This window comes from Passer domesticus, chromosome 7, assembly GCF_036417665.1.
Source record: "Passer domesticus isolate bPasDom1 chromosome 7, bPasDom1.hap1, whole genome shotgun sequence".
In the NCBI taxonomy this organism is placed as follows: domain Eukaryota; kingdom Metazoa; phylum Chordata; class Aves; order Passeriformes; family Passeridae; genus Passer; species Passer domesticus.
The window spans coordinates 57432823-57455427 of NC_087480.1; the positions used below are offsets into that span (position 1 = coordinate 57432823).

At 42.2% G+C, this 22605-nt stretch overlaps 1 protein-coding gene and 3 long non-coding RNA genes across 4 annotated transcripts in view; 3 read left to right on the forward strand and 1 right to left on the reverse strand.

The window, feature by feature from the left end:
* Positions 1-5118, forward strand: part of LOC135305361 (uncharacterized) — a 10781-nt gene extending 5663 nt beyond the window's left edge. The window contains exon 3 of the long non-coding RNA XR_010366568.1: positions 660-5118. This is a non-coding gene — a long non-coding RNA (uncharacterized LOC135305361). The remainder of the gene's footprint in view (positions 1-659) is intronic.
* A 483-nt stretch (positions 5119-5601) lies between these two features.
* On the forward strand, positions 5602-11643 carry DMRTB1 (DMRT like family B with proline rich C-terminal 1). Its single transcript, XM_064428907.1, has 4 exons — positions 5602-5995; positions 7439-7671; positions 8219-8363; positions 10517-11643. The coding sequence occupies exons 1-4, from the start codon at positions 5617-5619 to the stop codon at positions 10585-10587; spliced, it is 828 nt and encodes a 275-aa protein (XP_064284977.1). The 5' UTR covers positions 5602-5616; the 3' UTR covers positions 10588-11643.
* Positions 11644-13486: 1843 nt separating this feature from the next.
* LOC135305362 (uncharacterized) lies at positions 13487-15747 on the reverse strand. The gene is made up of 2 exons (XR_010366569.1): positions 15663-15747; positions 13487-15447 (listed from the first exon to the last, which is right to left on the reverse strand). It is a non-coding gene; the product is annotated as an uncharacterized LOC135305362 (long non-coding RNA).
* A 75-nt stretch (positions 15748-15822) lies between these two features.
* The window catches only part of LOC135305366 (uncharacterized), a 32103-nt gene continuing 25320 nt past the window's right edge, over positions 15823-22605 (forward strand). Inside the window, exon 1 of the long non-coding RNA XR_010366571.1 lies at positions 15823-15933. This is a non-coding gene — a long non-coding RNA (uncharacterized LOC135305366). The remainder of the gene's footprint in view (positions 15934-22605) is intronic.

Below are 22605 nucleotides of genomic sequence, written 5' to 3' on the forward strand. Positions count from 1 at the left end.
ATCATTATATCTGTCAAAGCTGCTGGTCAGCTTCTTGCTACTTTCATGTCTCCTTTGTCCACAATCTCTGCTGACACAGGTGATTTGCAGTCCTCTGTTGAATAAGTGGACTTTTTTAATTTGCTGGATCAGGGAGATATTAAAAAGGATGATGTCCTATCAATGCATTGATTTTATTTCCTATTCCACTGTTTACTTTCTACATTGTGTTAATGGACTTCGAAGTTCCAGGAGCCAGCTGAGGTAGTTCACCAACACATTTCGAGTTGAAAACATTTCGAGAGAAATGCAAGTTGTCTTAACACAGCAAGGACATAAGTCTGTCAGAGCAGGAGAGCTTTACTCCCTCAGTTTGGAGACAGGCAGGCATCCTTTCAAATTAACTTTTTACGTTCATATTTGCAAAAGTCCTCTCATGTGAAAATGTATCTCCAATACATGTACATACACTGTATATGTAATCTACAAGGTTCTATTAAATTGGAAAGATTATCTTGTCATTGTCCATAGACGAAAATTCATGGAAATAACAAAGAGAAGGAATGGTTCTTAAACAGAATTCTTCAGTATACCTGTCTGCAATGGGCTAATGCAAATTCATCACTGTTGGTGCTTGTGTTCTCTTCCCCACTACAAACCAGTTTCTCTCTGACACACAGGTTTAAGGAGCCAGCAAGAAGCTTTATCATCTCACTGGGAGTCTATCAATTCCCAGAATCATCCCCAAAGACCAGACAATGTTCTATTGGTGTGAATACCAGAAATCAATTTTAGCATGGATGCCAGAGATTAATCATCACTACTCTTGTCTGTTCTGTCTCCAAGCTAAACAATTTGATGATAGTGTCTCATTCTATGATGGTAAGTAACCACTATTTGGTGATTTCATTTTTATTGGCTTCACTGAAGTATCCATGAAGGGTCCAGGCTGAAGACCAAGAGATTATGGCAAACAGAAGGTTTTATTTATTTTGCATTGTTTAAGTTACTTCAGATACTCTGAAATCTAATTCAGATGTGAGGTGGAGGAGTGCATTTCGAAAATGTGGGATATGTACCAGTGCTGACAATCACAAATGGAATCCTGCCCACAGCAAGTACACTTGATGTTTGTAGTGGTCTCTCAGCTGTCTCCTGCCTTATCCATCTATTAGCATTGCTTTAGGCTTGCTGACAAGGTAATATGACAATTTCAGCACAAAATAGGTGCTAAGCAAAGAGGACTCTAAACGGGCCACCTACTTACTGTGGAGAGCGTGACTGTTTCTGCATGAAATCCTTTTTTTGCTGTTTGGGAGAATTCAAATGTGATTTTCTGTTCTTTGTGTCTAAGATAATATGACAAGAACTATAGCTGAGGGGAAGGAGAATGAGGACTCTGGATTAGAAATGTGTTTATTTCTCTAGGCAGAAGGTTGATTGACAAGCTGAGTGGTATCCAGTATAAAACTCACTAAATTTGGGAGCTTACTGAAGTAAAATGATGCTGTAACTAAGGCACCCCTGCAGCTGCCATGGCACTAGCAGAGTGGACTATCCTTTAGGTTTTCACTTACTCTTTTTTGTGTTAATGCCTACAAAGGTGACCTTCTATAGAAACAAAAGATTATTTCTAAAGGAATAATTATTTTCTTAGACATGGAAAATCAGCAAACAGTGAGGCTGTGATGATACAGTCATCTTTATTTATTACAAACTGACTGAACATCTCCCACAGGAGTTTTTTACCATGGATCTCTTCTTTCTCGATAAGGACCTTTAAATACTCTATCACTTATTTGAAAAGCATCCATGTGAGTGTGTATTTATGTCTGTCTCACCCTTTTCCCCTTAATGCATTTTATTTCCTGCATATATGAGAGGTGTATTGATGCAGAATAAGAACTGCTACGTGTTTGGTTTCCTTGCTGGTGTTCATTTCTCTCCAGGTCCAACCCACCCTCCTGGAACTCATGAAATAGCCAGATCACAGACTTTCCAGTTTAATCACTATTTCTTTTCTCTTAAATAAAGATCTTGTTACAATAAACAAAGAGCAGTGTTACTAATAAAGTCTCTGCTGTTAATATTTAAGAACTGTTATATGTTAAAAAGATACTCAATTTTAAGTACTCAAGATTTATTTTAGTTGTGTTTGTTAAAGAAACCAGAAGTGCTTATATAACTTTGATACATTTTTAAGACTTTAAAATATGCATAAACTCCAGCCAATTTTCTCTGATCACAGCATAGAGTTTCACCTTTTTGATACACCAGATGGAAGTCAACATCTAATGGTGCTCTGGTTAAAACTGTTTTAAATACTACAGAACAGTAAAACCCCACACACCTCAGTAGAATTCCTGCTTGCACTACAGAAGACAAGATTTTAAAATAAAGGAATTGATGCTGAAATAGAATTGAAAAGTTAAATCTGTTTATTTCAATTTAAAGAACTTAACTGCAACCAGATTTAAAAAAGGTTTAACCCAAGCACATTTCAGCCATTTCAAATTTTAAGGTAGTTAGAATATAATCACATTGCACTGTTTCTATGCTGCACTTTCCCTCACATTAAAAAAATGTTTACTACAGTACAATTTGACTCTGATTAGAAAAGTGGAAAATACAGTGTACAGAAGTGCCTGGAAGAAGTTTATTCATTGTCATGTAGGCTCATCTTGGGCAAGATCAGACAACCCTGTGAGCTTGTCAGCAGAGAGCTGAGCCCTGCAGGTCTGTGGCAGCACTGATGGATGTGAGCTCAGCAGCACGAGGGGCTTTGGTACTGCAGGTCAGCCAGAGCACGTCTGAAACCCTTTCATCCTTTTCACAAGGAGCTTCTAACTATGAGGATGCTAAATATGCTACTTAAAATGATATTCTGGGACAGGTGCAGGTGAGAGCTCTTCTTGGGCAGTTCTGCCTCTGCAGTTATATCCCCACATGCTGATGATGCCCTGGCTGAGCTGTAAACACAGTTCCACACAGTTCTAATGGAGAAGACCTGATAGTAGCATTACTATACCAATTTTTATAAAATAACTTATGACAGTCCATAATGGATACTTCTAAACCACAAAGATTAAAAGGTAATTTTTGAATAGAGGATTTTAACTTCATATGTGATGTCTTAAAAATTTGAAAGATACTCTTGATTTTTTATGCATAAGAAAATGTATTTTGAACCAAGCATGGAAATATTTATTAATGGAGATTTCAGACTGAACAAATTTCTTGATTAAGTTGCTGTTGCTCTCTGAAATGTCAGAACAATTTTCTTGCAACAGAACAATTTTCTTGCCAAAAAACCATTTATTGTATGAATATTAGCTGGAAAGTCTGAGAAGGAGGAAAAAAACCCAGACCCCAATTTTCTGCTATTCACTTTCATGACAGTCTTTTGATTTGTTCCCTTTTAGCTCAGTCATTGCTTTTCCTCACTGTCTCATGTACAAAGCAAACTGCATACCAAAGCCACACACTTTATATGATTCAGAAGTTGGAAAGGAGTAGAGATATTATTGCAATTTATTTCAATAACATAATGTCAGCAGGTTGCCTTCCTTTCATTTTGGCAAGATAATAATTCTTATAAATGCTACTTTAATACACAATTCTTTACACACTTTATGTTCTGCTCACACCATATGTTACATTAAATGCTAGAGAAAACTAAGTTTTGAAGAGTCTTTATTGGGCCTCATTTTCTTTCAAATATTAACAAAGAAGAAAATTATACTAGACATGAAGCTGCATCCACATACGAGTTTACACTTCATTCCAAAAATGTATTTAGAAATTGTTCTATCTTTGTTATGGTCTTCTTACAGTGTATGATTAGGCTAGCTGAAATATATATACAAAAACATAACAGGATTGGAGTAACAGAATTCTCTGAATTGCCTGCAGAAATAAGGGTTTACCTCACAAAGTAAAATGTTCACTTTTCTACAAAAAGCAAGTCTAGTTATATCTGAAACAAACTATATGGAGAGTATAATAAAGCTTGAATGTTTAGGTGAAAGTTGTTCGAAAGGAAAATCCATATGACATTGAAAGATATGGTTTTATTAGTGAAGCAACTGGTAGAGCCCATGGCTGCTACACCATTTTAGAAAGAGAACAGATACATTTCTGTGTATTTGAGTAAATGTCTTGAAGAATAGCATTATGTGAGTCAGAATAGAAAATTACTGGGGAAAATACATGTAGCCTACCTTTCTCTCACTCTGCTCAAGTATCCAAAGGAACACAGATTGGGTATCTATGAAAAGATATAATTACAGTTTTTTAAAATGTGTCATCCATCCTCTTTCATTCTACAGCTAAATTAGCACAACCCAAGCATGCAGTAAAAATATGAAGCATAAAATTAGGACTATTTTATCTATCTATATGTAATACAGAGTCAATGTTTAGAATGAGTATGGGAAGGTCAAGGCCTTGACAAAATCCTACTGGAAACCTGCAGGACTTTGGTGGAAAATCCTACTGGGTCTTTTACAAAGTGAGAAGCCTGAAGTCTCCTCTGAGCTTCGGCGGGCACAGCGGCTGGCTGCTCGCTGCAAACAAGAAGACTTGTTGCCAAACCACACTGTTGCCAAATCCCTAACGGGCCTGCTCTGCTGGGGCCTCACCCCCCAAGGTGTTGAAGGCTGCACCGAGGTTTTCCAGGATTCTTTGCACCAAGGGAAGGGCTTCTGCCAGGTTTGTGAAACAAACTCCACAGCAGTTAGAATTGTTTCAGAGCAAGCAGATAGATTCCACCTGGTTCTCTTGAAACTTAGAGGAAAGCTTCACTACTACTTGGTGATTAATTTTATCATGTTCTCTTTAACATAGAAGCTATAGCCACCTTAAGATTTTAAAACAGCTGTTGTATATGCGAGAAAATTCAGCAGCGCTGTGCCTCACGTTGCAAAGTGGGGAGTTTTCTCCTGAAATGGGCTACTGTGTAAACCATGGGTTTGCAGCTACCAGCAGTAACAAATAACAAGTGCTTTCAAAGCAGCACTAGAACTGGAGTGTTCCTGTATTTCTAACTGTAAGCCTGTCTTTGTTTCCAGAGAATAAGGAATTCTGAGAAAAGGAGACAGGTCTTTGGAATGACATATGCTTTCCACCTTCGTCTTAGTAGCTTCTTTTGAAAAAGAGAATGATGAAAGTGTTCTTTTTCTGCTGAGGCAGTCATTCCTCCTCATCAAGAGAAGCATGCTGCAAATTGGAAACAAAATGGGACTGTAGTGTCGTGCATATTAAAACCGAATGCATGAGGGGTATGAAAGTGGGTGCAGATGTTGAAGTGCCAGTTTTGGGGCACTACTGTAAGGGACAGCACATTTGTATCTGGGCACACCGGGTCCATGCAAACCCCCCACCCCCGCGAGCAGCAGCACAGGGCGCTGTACCCGCCCGTGGGGCCGTGCCCCCCGCAGCTCCGGCAGGCTCTGCCCCCCAGGCTGGGCTCCGGCTCCCGCCCGCACCAAAGGGCCGCAGGGGGTGCCCGGGGAGCGGGACCCAGGCGCTCCCCACCCGCTGCCATGGGCTCTCCTGCCAGGGGCAGCCCCTGTCCCCTATAAAAGCCCAGAGGACGGGGAGGGGCTGACGGGGAGGCCGGGCGGGCGCTGCGGTGCCATGGAGGCGGCCGAGGCCACGGCCAAGGCACTGAGGGCACCCAAGTGCTCCCGCTGCCGCAACCACGGCTTCGTGGTGCCCGTCAAGGGCCACGCCGGGCACTGCCGCTGGAAGCTGTGCCTGTGCGAGAAGTGCTCGCTCATCACCGAGCGCCAGAAGATCATGGCAGCCCAGAAGGCGCTGAGGCAGCAGGAGACGGAGCCGCCGGCCAGGGCGGGCGCGGAGCCCGTTCCGTCGGGCGAGGGCCGTGGGGCGGCAGCCCGGGAGGACGGGGCCCCCGAGCACTGCAGCCACGAGAGGAAGAAGGGCGCGCAGCCCGACGGCGGCGGCAAGGGCACGGCGTGCTGGGCGCCACCGCCACCTCCCTTCAGGGACGACGGTAAGGACCTGTCCCAGAGCCTCTTCCCAGCATCTCCCTGTGTTCTCTTTCCCCTGTCAAAGGCGCCAGTTGTGCGTTTCGGGGATTCCTCAGGCTCCGGCTGCCGGCAGAGCCGCTCCTGTACTCTGTCCCGCTCTCCTCCCCGGAGGGCGCTGGGCTGCCGTGTGGGCTCTGCAGCCTCATCCCGTCCCTGAGCTCCGCGGGGCGGGAACAGCGTGCTCGGCCTCGCCGCCCCTTGCGGGCTCGAGGCTCGAGCGAAGTGGCTTTTCAAAATTAGTCTGGGAGTGCAACAAAACTGGATCTGCTCCGCTTCTTTCTCTGAGTGCTGTCACAGTGTTTATATAAACTCACAGGCACAAAATTCCAGCAACAAAAATGCTAAAAAGCTCAGAGGTTGCATGTAAATAGGTACTGCTGCAGCTGTCTGTAGCTAGCATTTTATGCTAGCACTGTAAAAGTAAAAGACCTTTTCACCTTAATTCATACCTGTAGTGAAAACAAAATTTGGCTGGGATGACTTGATGTAAAAGTGCATTTGGTATTTAAGAGCAGGGCATAACCTTCTCAGATGGAGCAGTTGCATGGTTTGTCATCTCTTAAATGGCTTCCTTTAATAGAGTCTTTAATGTGACTTGTCTAATTTATTATAGTAACTTCATGCTATTACTATATGAATGTTACAGAAATTCTTACTGACTGCAGTAGTCATGAATCTGAGCCTCTGGAGAGTTGGCAGCCTGCAAGACAAAATATTGTCCTGAGAAGACTTATGTTGGACATCTGTAGTTCCCAGAGAATACTGTGAATAACTTACACTTTCTAGCTTTGTTTTGGAATAAAAGTATGGTTATAGATGACAGTAGCTGTACAGATGTTTGTGTTTCCCTTAACGTTTCTAACCTGCTGACCAACTTCAAAAAAAAAAGATTAGGCACAAATTATAGTACTCCAGAAGTAAACCTTTCAAAGGAAGTTCTTTGCCTTCTTTGCCAGCTGGAGGATGGGGCAGAAAGAAGGACCCTGTTCACATTCAAATAGCCACTCTTTTTCCTAAGACTTCAGAGAGGCCATATAAGATTCAAGATGCAAGAGAAAAAGTGAAGTAACTGATTTCTGCTTCTGATTTGTTTGTGTATGACCCTAAAACTGAGTGTGCTGTAAATTAACCTAAGAAGTGACAGATAGGACTGCATTATTAGAATGCTAGAAAGTTAGAACTCTGCTATTTCTGTGGAATTTTGTTTTAAGTACTACTAGAGTCAAAAGTTAAGGTGGGTTGTTTTGATCCTGTTGATGTACTGAAAAAATAGGATTCTGCAGCCAGTGCATTTACTAAGGACAACCTTCACAGTGCACAAGACAGAAAAATTCCTGCAGTTACTTCTACGTAATTCCATAAAATTACATGGATAATTTTATTTGTCCTTTTCTCTTGTTTCCTAGCTCACCCTGCTTTTCCTCCAGAATACACTGTCAACCCAGAATACCTGGAGAGAGAAATCCCAAAAGTGTACCCGGGGTGTTCTGGGGTATATCCTTACCACCCATTTTCCCTGGGATTTGCCATCAATGAGTCAAGCAGTGGGGAAGCACCATCACCTCCAGGGATCTCACTTCAGAGAGGATTCAGACACATTCCCAGCAGCTATGTGCCAGGGAATGCAACCACTGTATCAGTGAGTAGCACACTTTCATTACCTCTGCTAATACTGCTTTATTTTAGCTGCCTTCTCTCTGTTGAAGTAACCATGAAGAGTCATCCTCCTTATCAATTACTTCATAGCAGTTTCATACCTTGCACTGAAGAAAACATTAGCAAATAATGATGTTAATAATCTGACCTACTTTCAGTACAGTTCATCAGTTGATGTTAAGGTAGAGTGATCTGCCTCAGGACAATAAACAATAGATCTGTTATGCTTGTATAGAAATTCCCTGTCACATTTTAGGGATTACTGAGAAAGATGGCTGCTCCTGGTTTAAACCAACTACTCCAATGAGATGCTAGAACGGGTGGCAAGGACTTAAAAGGGTCAGTTTTGCTCTGACATGGTCTGAGAAGTTCTTGCTCCTCACTTGCAGCACATTGTCCTGTGCACAGGCTTTCCACGTGCCAATATGTGCACTGACATGGCAGCACATGGACAAAAACCCAGAAATGGTGTGATAATGCAGGTGTATCCTGGAGAGATGGAAGGTGATCTCCTTGATGTGTTTCCCCAGGTTCCAGATGGAGCTGGAGAGTTCCCTCAGGGGTACTACACTCCTCTGCGTCAGTTCATCCCGCCAGGCTTTCTGACAGGGATTCATTACATCCCAGCTCCGGTTTCGCTGAACATCCTGGCTGAAACTACCAAGGAAGTGCATGGTAAGAGAGAGTCACTGTTAACTGCTTTCAATATCTAACCACAGAGATGGAAACCCAGGAGACCCCGATCCCAGCTGGTTTTGAGCTCTGTGATTGAAGGCAGGCCTGAAGTCCTGACTCCTGGGCCAGACTGAAGAGCTGTGGGAAGGGCTGACCGAGGGGAGGCAGCCTGGCAGGCCTGGGCTTTCCACCTGACAAGCACCTCAATCTCAGGCAGGTGTCAAAGGCCCCAGGACTCAGGGCTATTCCAGAAAATTATCTGTTGATATTCTCAAAAAGAAAATATTTCTCTACATAGCTAGTGTGCAGGGCATATCTTAAAAACTATTTGGCTGTATTTCAATTTAGACAAATTGTTAAAAATAATGCAGACTAACACCATGAATAATGCAAAATTTCTTGTTCATATGAAAATCCTAGATTTTAATTGCTGGAAAAGAAAGATTGAATCTTCAGAATCTCTGATTCCAGCAGGATTTTAAATTTCTGTCATAGATTAAGTCTTTGTGCCCCTCTATTTTAGGTCTCTTTCATGTACTGTGCCTACATGTGGACATATTTGTGATTATATTAGCAAGTTTTTCATTTGGCTGCAGCTAAGCTGTGACCACAAGAGGGTAGAGCTGCTCAGAGAATTAACTGCTAATACTGGATGTGTAAATAGCCAGTTTTATTTTTTTTAATTTTTTTTTAAAATGCAGATAAATAAATATAACTTTTTTTTCTCTTCTTGAACATGAGAACAAAAAACCATTAAGTGAACTGTTTATGAAATAGATTACAATAATCACCAGCTGAAAAATGAAGAGGGAGGAGATATAAGAGAAGTAGAATGATCTCATCTGAACTGAAAAGATGGTGGTGGTTATGTGGGACAAAATATAAATTGGGGTTTTTTGGCCTGATTTCTCAACAACATAAGGCTCGTGGAGAAGAAACATCAGTAGAGCAGCCTCCCCCAGGGAGCAAAATGCCATCTAATGACCTCAGCCCTTAACACACACCAGGGAAATCACAGCCCAGGCACAGTGCCATAGGAAACAATGCATCATGGATTGTGCTGCTCAGAGAACAATCCAGTTTCCTTAGTGCTGTGGAGAAAGTAGAAATTAATTCTATTGCATAGCATTTGTGCTCCAGGATATGTAGGAATTTGCAATTGTAACCCAGTGAGGGGGGATAATTCTGCATGAGGTCATACAAAATAGCCTGGCAGCAGAAGATGCAGATGTAAAGGGAAGAGTGAAGCTAATAAATTCTTTCTGGAATTCAAGATGCTTGAAAAAAGAGAAAAGCTGTTATGTGTAATGCATAAGGATGTGTTGGGAATGCATAATGTCTTTTTTTTTTTTTTTCAAAATGGAACTGACTGCAACCTGCAGTTAAACTTGGGAACATCCTTTCTCCAGAAACCTCCAGAACTGAGGTGAAATGGGCTTTCTGGCAAAACTGTTGCAGGAAGATGGATATAGAAAGCCCTAGCAGGGTGACAGCTGGTGAGGAGAAGTATCTGTGATCTCTGCCCAGAAGGAAATCTTGAATAAAAACAAAAAATGAAAAACTCCAAGGCTTACCTGAAAAAGATGCTCCTAGGGTAGAAGATACTTCCAGAAAGATTTGAGTTAATGAGGCCAGTTCAGTTTACAGGGGTGGTGTGAAGTATAGACATGTTGTTACACAATTCCATGCAGCATTGACTGGTTATGTTACAGAGATTTGACAAAATAAACACGAGATATGTTCAGTAAAACAGCCAGTACAGCATCTGATGGTAGACACTGATTGCAAGTGGTTGGCTTTCTAAAAGAGCAAGCCACAGAAAACCAAAACCCACATTGCCTGTGAAGAGATGAGGGAGCTTTTAATGCAAATTGCCAAGTAAATACTTTATAAAATAAAAATCCCTAGTTGGATTTGAAAATGGATTGTGAATCAGTCTGTTGAGGCCTTTGAGAATTCACAAGAGTGTTAAAAATGCCTGGCATAGGTTCATTGTGGGTAAGTGGGCAGAAGTGTCTGCCTCACTTCTATTCCAGTGCAGCTTCAAATGTGGAAATATGATTGATTCCAGGTGTAACAAGAACTGAAACAGAGGGCTTGGGGTTTCTGCTTCTTTGTGTTTAACTCTGACATTTTTCTATTCTTCATTTTAGCCACTGAAGCTGACAGTGAGGATTCAGGGGTGGTTCATGAATGTGGCCAACCTCCTTCTTCCCCAGAATAAACAAGAAGAGACCGATCTGTCTGTTATACACAACAAATGGGCTGGAGAAGAGCTGAGAGCAGGCAGCACTGTTTGCATTTCTGAGTTAGTTAATGAGGGTAGAGTGACACTTAATCACTGAGCAGTCACAACAGCTAGAAGGGGATTAGTCCCCTGCCTCACTTTATGATCAATGTTCGAGCTACCAGGCTCACAGCTCTGCCTCCCAAGCACCACAACGCCCATGTTCCTAAAAGGTTTTTCAGTGGAAGCAACAAATGATTATGACTCTGAATTTGTTCCTCTGCTGAGGTTACCTGGCTCCCAGACCACGGTCTCTGAGCCACGTGCACTCTGCAGCATTTTCATGTTCTGACAGTAGTCACAAAGATGTTGTTTGTATCAGTTTGTACGAAGGAAATCTGGTTCTGAATGTTACAGAAGAGTTCAGTGATGTGGAGCCTGAAGCTGTGTGAGAGAGGATGAGAAGACAGCCTGGCTTGCTGATGCACTTGGCTGCCTAGGAATGTGACTGAGCAGGGGAGGGAAGGGTGGGTGCTGTCTGGAAGGACACAGCAGGAATGTTGGAAGGCCTGGTGCCTCCTCATTGTTTCTGGGTCCTCTAAGGCACCTTCTGTGTAGGTTGGGGACAGAGTTATTTGGGATCACCTCTTGTCACACAGGCTTCACATCTGACATTTTGAATGTCCTTGATGACTTATCCATGATTTCAGTGTTGTTTAACTCGGGGCAGCTGAAACTGAGCAGCACTGTTTGTTTCTGAAGGGCTCCTGTAGACAGTTTTACAGGTGTGTACTGAAGTGCACTGTGGCATAGCCAAGGTGTGGAGAGATTTGCCCAGGACAAAACACCAGTTACAATAATAATTAGTCAAATCCATCCATACTATGATTGTCAGTGATAATCTTTAATTAAAAATGAATGGCATATTCCTCTACTGTTTTTTCCTGGATTAATTGGTTTTGTATCAAGTGGATCAGTTGTTAATGTTTGAATAACTGGGGTGGGACTTTTGTATAATCAAAAAAGATGCATTAAACTGTTGTTATGGTTGGATGTGTGTCTGCATGTAATTTTTCTAGCCAAATGTCATGTGTTGCCCTGAGCAGCTCTGTGTACCAGACTTGTCTGGAGAGAGATTTAGGCCTCAGTATTTTTTTCCTACATCTTTCTGCTTCTGTAGAGGTGAGCGCAGTAAAATAAACAGACTTCTTTTCTGATATTTGTAAGAAGGAAAGAAGTTCTGCTAAGCTGAACATTTATCTTTTGTTTAATGTAGTAGGTGATCTGCTGGAATGCTTTGCAGCACAGTTTTGGCAAAAAAGTGAAAGTGGCAAATTTAGAACTGCCATGAGAAAAAACCAGAAAAACTCATTTATCTATAGCAAAGAATCTGATATACAGCTTGTTATAGTTTAGATTTACAGTAGGATCTTTGCTTCTCTGAGTGTTCCAGAACTTCTGTCTACATGGAAAGCTCTGGATACCTCTTTCTTTTCAAAATGAATAATCTACAGAAATACCAGCAGTGCCCACAAAGCAGGTTCCTCTCTGGATAGAGGATTTGGTTTTTATAACATAATTATTTAAGAAAATAGCAATGTTGAGGATGAATACTTGAACCAGCTCCTTCCCAGATATTTTTCTAAAGTCATGTTCAGTGTTGTATTACTCCTTAAATCTCAAAGCAAGGTGGATTGCAGCCCATTTCACTGACTGTAATGCACAGTCACTGTAGATACACTGCATGTACAGCACTGTTTGTTCTCTGTTTTACTGGGCCAGCGACTGCTTCCAGACTGCCAAGGCAAACCCCTTATTTTCCTTTTCCTCCATCTTTCTGAACTATCATCAAGTGAACCAAAGGCCTTACTGTGGCTGCTGGAAGGATGGGCTGGCACTCCACGAGGGTCTCCCTTGCTGCATTACTGCAGATAAATGGGCATCTCCAGAGGGGAGTAGTGAGTTTAAGGAAGAGCCAGAGAAAGGCAACAAAACTGAAAAGATGGAGAAGTTGATTATTGGGGGGGGGGGGGGGGGGGGGGGATTTAAAGTCAGTTTTAGAACATATCAGGTGTGGCAGAGCAGCTGTAAAACCATTGCCAAATGTTGCTACTTTATACACCTGAAGGAAAAGAAGGTGACTGGGGCAAAGGGTCAAGTGATTTTCACAGAATCACAGAATGACCAGGTTGGAAGAGGCCTTTTAGATCATTGAGTCCAGCCCATGCCCTAACAGCTCAGCTGAACCCAGTGCCACATCCAATCTTTTAAACACATCCAGGGATGGTGACTCCACCACCTCTCCAGGCAGATGATTCCAGTACTTTATCACTCTTTCATTAAAGACTTTTTCCTAATAACCAACCTAAATTTCCCTTGGCACAGCTTAAGACTCTGTGTTCCTACAGCAGTAGGAAAACAGTGAGGCCAATCCTGCTTAATATACTTAATCCTGTCATCAGTCAAACTCTGTGTGGTGTCATTTCAGACTTGTACATTTCAGGAAACTTGTTCCCAAGTTCTTGCACCTATCCCTGCCTAGAGATGTAAATGGCTTGCTAAGAGAATTGAAGGTGGGTAACTCTCCAGCTGACAGGATGAACTATCTGACGTGGATAATTCAAGGTTTCATTCTTCCACTTTGTGTTCAGCTTGTCCTTTTTAACCAAGGAAAAAACCATTCCTTGACAACTGGTGTTGTCATACTGTGCACTTAAGGACTTCAAAGTGAGCAGTTTTAATTCCAAACTTAGTGCCAACCAGTGTTTCCAATAATTAAACTCTGTGATCTCTTCTGACTCCATTCATTTAAATAAATGACTTAGGGATAATGAAATCAGTTTGGACTGAAATGGAATTATTTGGATCAGACAAGTCACTCAGAGGTTGTTCCAGCCTAAATCATCCCAGAATTTTATTGGTTTTTATTAAGGCGGAATTGACACAGACTTTGGTTGAATTAATAAAATTTGTGAAGGAAAAGGAAAGGATTCTTGTTGCTTCTGAAATCTTTCTGCACAAAAGCTGCTACTGGTTGCAGTAGGAAATCTGCATATTTGCAGCTGTCATCCTCACTATTTTCAGATTTCTGAGGATTCACTCCCTTGAGCTGAACTTGTGAAGGTGTGATTCCTAACACCTGACACTTCTGACAATTCTCTGTCCTTGCTGCAAGTCCCTGGGGAGCCACAAGCTCTTGTTTGTTCCTTGAAGGAGAAAACCTGGAATTAGGAGCCAGCTCTTTAACATTTACTCCCACCACTAATTTCATTACTTTCAGTGGAATTCCTTGTGAGGGTAGAGAATGTGGACAGCATTGGTTAGGTATAGAAGTTTAGGATCCAGATTTTATGGAGAGGTGTCTTACACTGAAACCTCTCAGACTATAGATCTGGGGGTTTTGTTTGTTTGTTTGTTTGTTTTTGGGGGTTTTTTGGGTTTTTTTTAGGAGCTTTAGAAAAAGGAAAACAAACCAAAGAGATTCTAGAAGGACAGTATAATATGTCCATTCTGCAAACATATGTAGGATTCATCTGTCATTTCCCTGCAGCAGACTGCTCAATGTTAACACTCTGGGGCTATTGGCTTCTACATCTGGACTGAAGCAGGTTTTCATATGACAGTAATTATAATACTCCTTCTAGGATTTTTTTTTTTCTTCTTGGAATTAGATGCACCCAGTTGGAAACCTCTGAATCCACAGAAAGGCTAAAGCTGGTTTTTCCACATTAATGAGTAATTAATTTTGAACTGCAATCCAAAGAAATATTTAATTGCTTACCAATAAAGTCAGCTTGCAGCAAAGAAAAATCTCCTTCCCCTTAAAAAAATAGTTTTCATGACAGAAAAATTCTTTACGATGTGAAACATAACTATTTTAGAACAGTGAAAACTTTAATTAAATCATTCTTGTAGGCAAGTGGGCCTGCTTTTCCCATTTTTTTGCCCAATATTTTACTACCGCAACATTAGCATTAGTCACGGAGTAATGTCTCTGCTTCGCTTGCCAGAATGTAAGGGAGAATTCCAAATGTAAAGAGAGACTTTGTGGAAACTGTTCCTGAAGTCAGAGAGGGACTGCCTGCCTGTTTTAGTGCAGCCCAGAGAGAGCTCTGGACTTTTCCATGTATCCTTACAGCTACATCTTACCATACACAAGTAGGCTTGGCTTCAACAATTCTGAAAGAGCCCCCACAAAAACCAGATTTGTTTTGGCATTTCTTTTAATTACACTGGGTAACATTGTTCTCGTTTCTTCTTGCTGGTTCTTTGGATCTTCTCCTCAGCCCGGCAACATCAGTGGTGACCTTGCTGCTGATTACATAGGGTGATCCCCTGTGGATCCAGGTGTGATTTCACACAGGTTTGTTTTATATATTTATTTATTTTTTATTTTACACAACTGCCTTCAGTGGAGCCATTTTTAGTTTCATTTAATAATTACTGTCAGGGTTTTTTAGCCTTACCAGTACAAGGGACTCAAAAGTGCTCAAGCCGCATAAGATACAGCAAATACAAAACATTTCTTTCTACAGAATTATTCTTCTTTCCAGAGAATGTGGTTTAAATAATAGCCATATACATAGTTCCCTGGGAGAACCTTCCCATTTATTTATTTATTTTTTACAAAAGGCTCTGTTTTTCATTAAGAAATGTATTCTTTTGATCAAGGTGCAAATCGACTGTTTCTCATGCTCTTCCAACAGTAAATATACACTTAAATTCCACAAATTCAAAAGCCTGGTGTACCTGCAGATGGCTGATTTTTCACATCGCCTCCCTCACGGAGCGCCTCACGCTGTGAAATGGCTCCTCGCTTCCCGAAGTCCCTCAGCGCTGGGGTTACAGATCCTCCTCCTGTCTCCAAAGGCAGGCCGGGGCTGGAGCCCTCCGTGCCGGAGCTTTGCGGGGTCCCGCAGAGCCCACACCCGCCTGGGCCACCCTCCCCGCTGCCCCAGCGCAGCTGCCTTTGCTTTCCCTCAGAACACCTCATCGCAACTTTTCATGGCCGCCGCAACGAATGAATCAGAGCCAAACCTCAAAAAAAGGTCGAGAGGGATAACAATTTTCACCTTCCCAAGCAAAGCACCCGGCGTACTCCAGTGGAGCGCTGTGGAGGGAGATGGGAAATCAGAATCGCGGTTTGTTTCCTTGGAGTTTTACTCACGGAGAAGAGGGAATGGGGCCGGCCCTCCGCTAGGGTGCGCTGGCGAGGCCGCGGCCATGGCTCCCGCCTCATGAGGGACCGGCTTCTTCCCGGTCCTGCCCGCGCTCCCTGGCGGTGTCGGGCCCCGCCTCGCCTCTGCTGCAATGGACCGTCCTTTCACGCCGCTGGGCAAACAGGTACAGGCTCGGGGGCTGAGTAGTGAGTCCCGTGGAGTTTTGCTGTCGTGGTAGGCAGACATGGTGCGGACTTCCTCAGCGTGGGCAGAGGTTTGGGTAGAGGCCGGCGATGGCTTCGTGCTGGGGCAGCGCTGCTCGCTCGCAACCTGCCCTGCTGAGAGCTCCGCTGCTCAGAGCGGGTCTGCCAGCTCCGAGGCTGGGGGTCTGTCCCTGCATGGGCCAGTCCCTTATGGACCGGACTCCATGGTCCTTGTGGGCCTCTTCCAACTCGGAATATTCTTATAGCACTGAGTCCTTTCAGCGGGCAGACTGAAAATTGCTTAGCCCAGAAGGCAAGTGCCTTCTTGAGCTCCAGTCCTTTCTGTGCCTCCAAGAGCAGTTGGATTATCCACTGCATGAAACACACATTTCACCTCATTTTCCTCAACATAACCCACCTGCATGTTTTCTACAGAAAGTTGCTTACTTGGTTTAAACTTACAGTAATGGAAAATTCACACCATCCTGTTGGCAACCTGTTCTGCAGCCTTGGTGGTGCAGAGGGGAAGATTTCCATGGAGAATGTTATCCCGAGGTCCCTTGGGGTTTGTTCACCGTGGCAGAGCAAACAGCCTGTGACAGTGCTCCAGGGAAGGTGTGTGCCCAGGCCAAGCAGTGATGGTGGCAGGATGGCCGTGAGGGATAACTACAGTTAAACGCAAGTTTTGGATGGCATTTATGGGATTGACTTTCATAGTATAAAACAAGCCCAGAAGACATTACCCATACTTGATACAGCTTTATATTTGACACCCATTAAAAAAATTCTTGCTTTCAGACTATTCTTTCGATTTGAGAAGTCTAAATATAAAAACCACCAAATCTGTAGCATAAAAACAGCGAAGGGAAACATTTAAGACTTAACGTAGAATGCTTTTATCTTTTAAGTAATTCAACACAGTTATTCTGGTTTTGGATTCCTTGGACCTAAATTTAGCTATAATGGACATTTAGCACTAATGGGACTTGTGCTGATTCATGTTGAACTTACAGTCCAAGATTCAAGGTCAAATGAAATCTGACTCTTTCAGACCAATTTATGTCTTTACAGTGCTTCATACTGGCTAAACAAATCTGGCTGGTTGGTACCAGTTTCCAAGTTCAAAAGTGAAATTTTAGAGGAAAAGAGTTAACCAGGGGACCAGATTGCCAACAGGATGGTGTGAATTTTCCATTACTGTAAGTTTAAACCAAGTAAGCAACTTTCTGTAGAAAACATGCAGGTGGGTTATGTTGAAGAAATTGAGGTGAAATGTGTGTTTCATGCAGTAGATAATCCAAACTGCTCTTGGAGGCACAGAAAGGACTGGAGCTCAAGAAGGCACTTGCCTTCTGGGGTAAGCAATTTTCAGTCTGCCTGCTGAAAGGACCCAGTGCTATAAGAAAGGGCACTGCAAGCAGGGGAGTACTGTGCCTTCAGCACTGTCCATTTGTTTCAGAATGATTGTGTACCCTCAGTTCAAGGCTCTGTTTTTGAGGACCTCTCTGCATGAGAGTTACAGATATTTATACAGCAATATAAAGAAATTAACTTCTTTGTGTAACTGTAGGAAAAGAATTGGTCAAAGATATTTTTATACTAAGTTTCAGGCTTTCCCCCTCTAAGCTCAAGGTTGTCAAATTGATTAGTGATTATTACAGTGTTTAAATCATACAGATTCTGAGTAGATGTTAAATAAGCTAGCTCTTAGTGGGTGATTCATGAGGCAGGGTGCTGTAGTAGTTGAAGCTGAGTCAGGAAGGCTTTGTTCAATACCTGACCTCAGTCCTACTGAGTAAAGTCAGGCAGTTAATTCTCTTCTTGTCTCTGTTTTGTCAGACCAATGGTCTTAACCTTTTTTGGACTTGAAATGTTTGCAGAAAAATTATGTCTGATAACTGTTTAAATTACAGAAACCTGTGGAAGCACAGCCTGTGTACAGACTTGGTGTGCATGGTGTTCTTTGTGCTAGTGTTCTAGAGCAGCAGGTTATAATTAAAGAAAATTTTAATTTCTTTTTCTATGAACCTCCCTTCCAAGAAAAAGGCATTCTGTTTTCAAAGTTGAGTGAGAGAATGAGGAAATGAAGAATCTTTGCAGAAACAGAGCTAGAATGTATCACAGTGTAGTGGGATCTCCTGCAGGGAAAACCAGACAAAATAGGACTTAGAGCCTACAAAGACCCAATGGGGACCTTGTAGCAGTCACACAAATGTATTTGATATTGGCCACAGTTCACTTCTCAACTTAATGTATTTCCAGTGTGATTTCCTACACTATGTTTCTGATACATTCAAGCACAGCAGTTCTACAAGACTGACTTCATCCATACCAGATACAAGACTTTCTTCTTGCAAATACAAATCTTTTACATCTGACTAAATGAGAGCCACAGCTGAGAGAAATAAATTTGGTGAAGAAACCAGAAACTTGCAAAGCAAATTACTGCAGTTGGAGGGCCAGTGTTTCATCCAGTGAATTTAGTTCCTTTTGGAGAGATGTGCAGTGAGAGGCAAGAAAAACACAGGCTAGCTCTCAAAATATACAAGGAAAACTGTGCATTGAGCTAGGACCAGAATGCAGGCTCAGAACCTTAGAGATGTTTGTTCTCTAGGGGAAGAGCAGTGTGTGATCCTGAAAGCAAAACTGTAAATATCTCTGGCCAAGGACAGAGGAAATGTTCAGCTGGAATATCCCAGCAGTGTTACTCTGTAAGGAAGATTCCAAAGCAGAATTTACCATTTTCAATAGAATCCTTGTAAAAGCATAAACCACACATGCATGGTGATGGTGAGGGGCAGTTCCTCAGCAGGAGCAGGAATGAGATTCTTTGGAGAACACAACAAACTGATGCAGTGTGAAGTGCCTGACTTTGTGTGAGCTGCATCGTGTCACAGAATCACACAGTGGTTTGGGTCGGAAGGGACCTTCAAAAGATCATCTGGTCCAACCCTCCTGCCATGGGCAGAGACATCTTCCACTAGACCAGGTTGCTGAGCAGCTAAAATAATCAAAGTGTGTTTAGAGTGGATAAGCTGCAGGTTTTTGAGTGACTAGTGATGAAATTATTCAACCTGAGCTGTAACTGAAATGAAGAGGCCAGACTGGTGTCTTCTCTAAGGATAATTTCTGAATCACCAAAAGGTAATTTTTAATTTTCCACAAAGTGATGTATCCTCAGGGAATATTATCTGTGTGAATAGATACTGTGTATATTTACATAATTAAGCTCATGTTTGAGAGGCTGGTTTTAGTGTTGTGATTGGGAAAATAAGATCTTTTCCAATAGGTGGTTAATTTTTAATGTGTGTGAGCAACATCAAGTAGCAAATTTAATTCACTATTTTAGAATGCTACCCATTAAACAGAGCTACTGTATATTTTACAGCTTACAAAACTGTCTTGTTTTGTAAGCAGAATTTTTAGCCATCTTTCTATTCCTTGCTGAGGAGCATTTTACAAGATATGAATGTGTTAGGAGTAGGGTACTGAATAATAAGTGAGAAGTGAATTGAAATGGCTTTGCATTTTTAGAAGTAACCATTTAAGTCAAATATTCATGAGCAATTCTAATGTTGCACAAGTTCTGACTGAACTGGTTGTTGTTGATTACATTAATTTTTCTGGACTTTGGTTTTACATGAAGCCAGAGCTCCGTGGCCTTCAGAACACTTTTTTCTGTAACTGGTGAATTAAGTACTGAAACATTAAAGGACTAAGCATTTCTCTGCCTTTTCTGCAGTGAGCAAACCAAAGTCAATATCCCCATAACAAACTGGATATTTGAATGCAAAGTTTAGTCTAAGCTGGAGAAGGATGCTTCTTCCCATCTACAACAAATTTATTTGTGTTGAAAAGTGACTACTTGGAGTTAAGGGAAGGAAATTCAAAGCTTTAACATGTAGTTTGTATGTGTGTGTGTATTTGGTCTGTCCCTCTCCTTATCCCTATGTAGTAAGTGAGACTCCCAGGGGGAATGCCAGAAAATGCCTTCTGAAGTTTGGAGTTTAACCTGTTTGGGATTGCCAGTCCTTTAATTTTGCCCATTTTTTGTTTGTTTGTTTCACTTGAATGTGATGATACCTGGAAACACATATGGAAAATACAGGTCCCTTCTGAAGGGTACGTACAGAAATACTGATGATGTGTAGCTCAGCACTCCTCCACTGCCCTCCACTCCTCTTATAGATTCATGTTGCTTATTCTCTTAAACAAGTGAGGACCTGGCACTTTAATGAGCCTGACAAAAATTCCACATTTAAATTGAAAATAAAAGCCAATTTCTTCAATAATTAATCACAAGACACATTGGCATTTCTCTGAAAAGACATTTCCCAACTAAATAGAAATGTTTGAGACAGATTTCCCAAAGGCAGAGACACAAATGCTTGTCAGGGAACAAGAAAGACCTACTGGTGTAAAGAACAAACTGCAATATGCTTCTATTTTAACTTTTGGACGTTTGTCCATTCGTGCTGATTAAACACTCTGGAATATTTTGTCAGGTTTTCCAGCATTGTTGAACTGAGTTAAAATGCAGTTGACTTAAAACAAATAGAACAAAACCCTCATGTAATAAATGTCAGGTTCATGTGACTGGAAAGAAAACACCTTGTTCCTGCCCTGTGACTCCGTGCCTGTGTTAAAGCACAAAGTCTCCAATCATACGAGTGGAACATAAAACCTTTCACTGTTCACTTTCTCCATGTAAGCAGGCAGGTATGTGGGAGTGTGGGCAATATAAGAAGCTGGCTTTTTATTTACGTAGAAATTTGATAGTGCACCTCACAGAGGAGCCTGGCGAAGGCTCAGCCAAAGACTCTTAACTGATGAGCAGCATGGTCCGGATCCTGTAGAGTCACTGATGTCCAGGGCTGGTTTGGAACACGGGACAGACATCTCTGCAGGTGCTGGCCAGAGCTGTGGCTCCTGAGCTGTCAGGGTTCTGCCTGCCTCGGTGTGCAGCCATCCCCTGGCTTGTGAGCCCTGCACCTTCCTGCAGGGCACACCTGAGCTGCACAGCACTGGCACTGGTCACATTCTCAGGAGACAGGCAGGAAGGGGATGGCCATGATGACACTGTGACAGCTGAGCCATGTCTGGCATTGCTGTGGGAGATCCCCTCCCTGACAGGGAATTCGGCATTTTGCCATACGCTGGCACAGCTTTCATGGCAGGGATGGGCAATGCCCGTTCTGGACTCTCCTTTCTCCTTTGGGAACTGTGTGTAAGTGAGCATTCACACCCCATTTAGTTAAAGTGGGCCTTTGGAGACCAGAGGGTTGGTTGGAAGGAAATCCAGAAAGAAGCATGAGCTGAAGCTGCCTTCCAGTAGCATCTTGCAGTGGAGAAGATGAGAGCCCGGGTTTGTAACAGAGGATTCAACAAATGAAACTTTCAGTGGGAGTATCTTCTGTTGTTGGGTTTGACCTCCTCTCCAAACCCTTGGTGTTTGAGTGCAGTGGCAGGCAGGTTAGTTTGCCCTCTTGCTGCCAGCGAGGAATGTGTTGGTTCTGTCGGTACCCCGCTGTGAGCTTTTCCAAGTTTCCTTTCAGTGTAACTCCTTGCTTCCAAGCACAAGCTCCGACCTTCCCCTGAGCACTCTGCCTTGTTGTGCGCTTTCCCGTGCTTTGCACTTTCTGTTTAGACAATAAAAGGACCGAAGGGAAAACAGTGTTTCTTTATGTTAGAAGTACAGCAGCTTCACATGTCAATATTTCTTTTCCCCCTGTGCACTCTGACTTCGTTTATTTTTTTAAACACTTTGGCTTCTTTTGAGGAGATTCAAGTTCCAGAGCAAACCAGTTTGCACAATGGGCTCAGCTTCATGTTGCATTGAACTGATCGCATTTGTTATGTCTACCAGCTGATAGAGTTTTCTGAAAATATTTAGCCTGTAATGTAACGCTCCCTGGTCTTCTGTTTTTATTACAAACATGCAATTAATCACCCTAATTGTTCCCATTACCCAGAGGCCCAAGTGATTATGATAAAAAAAAAATAAATAAAGATAGTGATGGCATAGTGTGGCTGTAGGAATGAGGTGAGCATTCAGCACAGCTCAGGAATCTTCACTTGTTCTTTTATGTCAGGGTAGGTGTCCTGGAAGTGGCTTGATGCACATGCTGGGTGTCACATAATCCAGCCTGGATAACCCCTGCCTTTCTGGTGGTCATTGTGTCTGCTACCCAAAATGTTACTGCATTTGGCACCAATAAAAAGTGAACCAATAAATAACTGCATGGGAAAGAGTTGAGGAAATAAACACACATTGGCTTAGAAAATTATGTTTAGGAAACACTTGCATTGACAAGCCCAACGTCATTTAGAGGTCATATATATATATATATATATATATATATATATATATATATATATATAATATTATAATTCTTGAAAATATCTGCAATCAAAATGAAACCAAAGGGCTGTTTCTGTTCTTTGTAAATTAAAACCAGTGCAGATTTTTTTTCCCTTTCAAATAATTCTCATGCTAGGAGCTTGAGTCTGTAATAAGTTTCACTTGTTTGGCACATCCTCAGGCCCAGTTAAAAAATCCTTGGAAATGGTTCTAAAAGTAATGTCCAAACACAAACCTGTGAGCACTGATCCTGCTTGGTGTGCCAGGGAGAACTCTGTGCTTCCAAGACTTC